At 33.0% G+C, this 5,202-nt stretch overlaps 1 protein-coding gene across 1 annotated transcript; it reads left to right on the forward strand.

The window, feature by feature from the left end:
- Positions 1 to 599: 599 nt before the first annotated feature.
- On the forward strand, positions 600 to 4,980 carry LOC114335135 (fibrinogen C domain-containing protein 1-like). Its single transcript, XM_050657038.1, has 2 exons — positions 600 to 705; positions 4,721 to 4,980. The coding sequence occupies exons 1-2, from the start codon at positions 600 to 602 to the stop codon at positions 4,978 to 4,980; spliced, it is 366 nt and encodes a 121-aa protein (XP_050512995.1).
- The last annotated feature ends 222 nt before the right edge of the window (positions 4,981 to 5,202 follow it).

Below are 5,202 nucleotides of genomic sequence, written 5' to 3' on the forward strand. Positions count from 1 at the left end.
ATTAGCAACACACCAACAAAATCAACAAATCTCACCAATAAATTTAATCAGGTTATCAATGTGAATGTGAGTACTGAAAATAATTTTCAGTTATGTTCAAAAATAGCTCTGAAAAAAAATATGTAATTTGGTCAACAATTAGTTGATCCTAAAAAATATACCAATATTGTCTGAATGTATTCAAATGTATAGAATAATATATGTTTTAGTTATTTATTGTTAGGTTAAATATATATTATATAAACTCCTAATAAATTATAAACTCCAATATAGACTGCCAGCTTTACAACTATAAGCAAAAAATAGGGTATTTAAATATTTATCTAACAATACAGCAATATAAGAGTACCTGAAAAATAGTAATAACAAAATTAGGGATAAAATAAATCAACAACAAGATGTGAGGGAATACCAACAGAAAATAATACAGAAACTTAGATAAAAGAGAAAATATGACCTAAAGAAAATACTGTCTTCGACCTAAGATGGCACCACGTTGGTATACGTCACTGTAACAAAAATGTGGGGTACTTCTGTTTGAGTCACCGTTGGGAGAAATATCTAAACTCCAACCGAACTAGGCAAAGAAGGGGAAGCAAATGTATTGGAATGAAGGGGCTTCTACGTTGAGAAGCAAATGTAACAAATACTACCTTAGCGTACAAGTAGTACTTGTATGGGAATGTGAAATGAAAGAGTCAGATGGTAAACTATTGACAGAAACAGAAGTAGATGGATGAACTGAATGTAGTTAAGCTAGCAGGGTAGAGAAGAGAATGAGCCCTTGATACTCAAGGATAGTTCGGCCAATTTTTCGCGCCGTCAAAGACAGTAAATCTACAGAATATAGATGATGGATATAAAGGGAATATCAAGATGAACAAAGACTAGAAAATATAGAAAAATAACAATAAATCGTGGGCGCCAGTAGAGCGTAGACTATGGCTCTACCAGGTATCCTATACTGCTGCACTCGTACTAGTTAGTTGCTATGACAATAAAATTAGTAAACCTAGAAACATATGACAACAACTAGGTAATAAAAGAAATATTATACACCCAATCAATAGTGTATTTAGCTTTTTCTTATATGTACAAAAAATTCGTATATGTACCAACAAGGTATACCCTAAAATTAATAAAAAATATTTTACTAATAAAGTATGTACAATTTACAGTCTACAGAGTAGTTTAAACAATAGAGGAACAAAGTCCACCCCTAAAAATTGGTTTGAAATGTCAAATCCAATTTATGGTACAAAAATGAACCGACACACTACTCGAGGTAAAACTCTAACTTCATGTGCGGTTACAATAATAAAAACAATTTAAATGGTCAATTACCCTGAGGGGGACGAAAGCCAAGGTTCATTAATTATAATATAAAAAAATTACCAAATTTTCTCCGGATAGCTGAGCTCAATTACCTTACAGTTGAGAAGATAAACAAAAGAAATAAATTGATTAAAGAAAATATGCAAATTTTAAGCCTTGAAGAGGAAGTATTATTTATTATTAAAAAATTGAAAATATTTAAATTGTTTCTTTTGTTTTTGGTATGAAAAAAATATGTAAATATAACAAGTGGAGTATAATGTAAACTTATTTAATATGCTATTTTTAATAAATATTTAATGTCCCAATTAGGAGAAAAATTAATGTTCTGGATAATAATAATAATAAAAAAAATACTTAAACCACTGTCCACTCTCCAACACCAATTAACGTAATGTCCATTCCCAATGTCCAAAAAAAATGAAAACTAATGATTGAAAACCAAACTCAAAAAGATGATTCCATCCTGTAATACCCAGTGACTGCTGCTAGATCCCCTGATTTATCCTTCATCCCCTGATGTTCTTGGGGTGAAAATATGTAAGTGATTCCAAGTGTCTAAAATATACAAACCCATTGTTAATTTGGGTAATCAATCTTATGGAAATAGGAAATAAGTTGGAAGTTAAACCTCCAATAAAAACTGGTCAGGATCGATTAAAAGAAGTGTTGTTTTTTTCTCTACAAAAACATAGGTTCAACTTGACCTTGAATAACTTTATGGAATTTTTATATAGAAACATGTGGATTTAAAGCTAGGAATGATACTAAAAGTTGTATCTATAAATAGTTAGTCGGAATATATAATAATGACAAGAATAAATGACAAGGATTTATGGAAATTATAAATTTTCCGGTCATCAATATGGCTTCATACATGAATGAACTCAAATAGACTCACCCGACAGCGATAGTCCAAATTCTACCAAATTAATATACTTTTCTTCTTGAAACAAATAACTAAAACAACACTTTTTCCTCCTTCAACTAATTTCACATATTTTCCATTAAAATAATAACTAAAATCAGATTTCTTTTTTTTTTTTGTTTTCAAACAGCTGTCGACCACTTGGAAATTAAGTCTTTCTTCTTTGACGATTTAGCTAACAGTAAACTTTTAAAAATTTTGACAGTACTTGGTACTTGCGGCAGTGGCTACTCGTGGAACTAATATGCGGCTTTAGCGATGTTTCCAGATAGAAAAGTAGCATTTTATAACGATTAAATTATTAATGATTTTAATAAAAATATTTCCATTAAGTAACGTTCCGTTACAACACTCATGATCAAGATCATGAGTGCGCGTCAAAATTTGGGAATAAGTAGGTCATAACGTAACTAAGTAAAATCTCCAGGAGTGGAACGCTGCGTGGTCGACAAAGGGGTGGGCAGGGGTGAATATAAAAAAATGTAAGGGGTTTTTTTGCGACGTTCGTGATTGAGATCGTCCACCAAAATTTGGGAATAAGTAGACAAAGACATAACTAAGTAATATCCCCAGAGGCGGAAACCAGAGTGGCGGACGAGGGTAGTTATAAGGGGTAAAAGTCCCGGTTTTTATTATTTTTTTTATAATAATATCCCAGTAATATCCCCAGAGGCGGAAACCAGAGTGGCGGACGAGGGTAGTTATAAGGGGTAAAAGTCCCGGTTTTTATTATTTTTTTTTTGTGGAGCACATGATGGAGATAGTGCACCAAAATTTATGAGTAAGTAGGTTATGACGTAACTAAGTAAAATCTTCAGGGGCCGAACGCTGCTTGGGGTACAAAGGGGTGGTAGGCAGGGGTGAGTATAAAAATATATGGGGTATTTTTTGCCGTCCGTGATCGACACAGTGCACGAAAATTTGGGAATAAGTAGATCATGACAGTACTAAGTAAAATCTCTAGGGGCGGAACGCTGCGTGGGGGACAATCACGCTACGTGATTTCTATTAATAGACCATTTACTAAAAGTTAATAGTTTTCGAGATTTGAGCAAAGAAGCGGAAAAAATCTGAAATTTTACGATTTTTTCGCAATTTTTTCAATGTTCCGGCAACAAATTTTGTCCGCAAACCTCATATTCGGATTCAGCAGCCCAAAATCCATATATAATGAAAGAAATCAGAACTACCCCAAAACTTTCCCACTAGAGGGCTCGTAGAGTACAAATTCACTGAATCATTACCTGGAAGCCAAAATAGATGAAAATGGTCAAGAAGGGAAAAAAAAGGCTAGAATAGCTAAAGGACATAAAAATATGGAGCATTACGAACACTATTGAAATCCAAATACGTATCAATAGAAACAAAAATAAGAATTTATAAGTCTGTTATCAGACCTACAGTAACATAATACGCATGCGAAACATGGGTGCTCAAAAAGTCATAAACAGACCTTTTAGAAAGATGGGAGAGAAAAATGCAAAGAGCAATACATGGAGGTGTGAAATAGAAGGTCAGTGGAGAAGAAGAACCAATAAAGAATTGGAAGAACTATATCAAGAGCCAACGATCACGACGACGACCAAAGCACAGAGAATACGATATTTGGGGCACATCGAGAAAATGGGAAGTAAACGAATACCAAAAATGGTACTCTCACGAAGACCAATACAAAAGAGGAGGAAAGGCAGGCCAAGGAATAGATGGAAGGACAATGTGTACGAAGACTTGAAGAAAAGTAACATTGAGAGATGGAAAGAACTAGCAATGGACAGAAGGAGATGGAGGGAGGTGGTGAAAGAGTGTATAAAAAGACTGAAATATAATTAAATATTTATAAGTTATGTAAGTTATATTAAGTTATTTATTATTTATGTAATCAGAAATGTAAATATTCTAGCCCTAGGCCTACAAGGCCTGTTGCGCTTAATAAATAAATAAATAAAACATTATTAGTTTCATTGGTATATCTAGGTTTTTCATGTCTTCTATTAGGTCGGGTCCTGTTAAGTTATCAAAGGCTTGCTTGGAGTCTACGAAAAGGATGTGTACGTCGATATCATGTACGAAACATTTCTCAATTGACTGTGTGATTATGTGAACTGCGCCTATTGTTGGCTTTCCCTCTCTAAATCCGTGCTGGTAGTGTCCTATTTTAGATTCAATGTATTTTGAGAGTTTTTGTCTGATTAATGATGTCATTTTGTAGCAGCTGTTTAACAGTGTTACTCCTCTATAGTTGTTACATTTTGTGGTGTCCCCTTTCTCTAGAATTGGAACATGTAAACATCCTATTCAGCACTGATGACGATCTGTAATAGATCGAAAACGTTCTGAGTTTGTGATGTAGTACTTTAAGTTAATATTTAATAAATTAGATACCATTTATAAAGAATGTTAATTAACAATTTTTTTTATAAATATCATATTTAACATACACAACATTTCAATTTGTAGCATTCGATAGAAACGAACTTCTTATAGAGTTAACAGACACGGACAAAAATATTAGTTATGCACAATACTCAACGTTCTCAATTGGATGCGAAAAGGACGGCTATCCGCTCAAGGAACTTACAGGATACTCAGGAAATGCAGGAGATAGTTTAACATCTCATATCAATGCAAAGTTTACAACATTGGATGTGGATCAAGATAAAGATCCTGGAAATTGTGCACAAAAATATGGTAAATGTATTTTTGTTCTTACTAAATAAAAATAACCGAATGTATAATTATTAATTATGGCAAAAAAAACTTATGTTTCGAATGCTAGTTTGGTTAACAGCTCAGAAAATTAATAAAGTTAGACCAAAATGATATTCAATAAATCCAAAAGCAAAAATTCCTGTATAGTCCTTCTTCTTGTTAGCGGATATGGCCGCAAACATTTCTCTATTATTAGCTGTACTCATTAGTTCTTCAAAGTCTAGTCCTGT

Source organism: Diabrotica virgifera, chromosome 7 (assembly GCF_917563875.1).
Source record: "Diabrotica virgifera virgifera chromosome 7, PGI_DIABVI_V3a".
Taxonomy (NCBI): domain Eukaryota; kingdom Metazoa; phylum Arthropoda; class Insecta; order Coleoptera; family Chrysomelidae; genus Diabrotica; species Diabrotica virgifera.

Excerpts from the sequence above, each read along its gene's own strand:
- LOC114335135 (XM_050657038.1), top strand. The coding sequence starts at position 600 with ATGTATTGGAATGAAGGGGCTTCTACGTTGAGAAGCAAATGTAACAAA. Across the intron at positions 706-4,720 it reads TGAAATGAAAGAGTCAGATG|CATTCGATAGAAACGAACTT; the intron begins GTAAACTATTGA and ends TTCAATTTGTAG.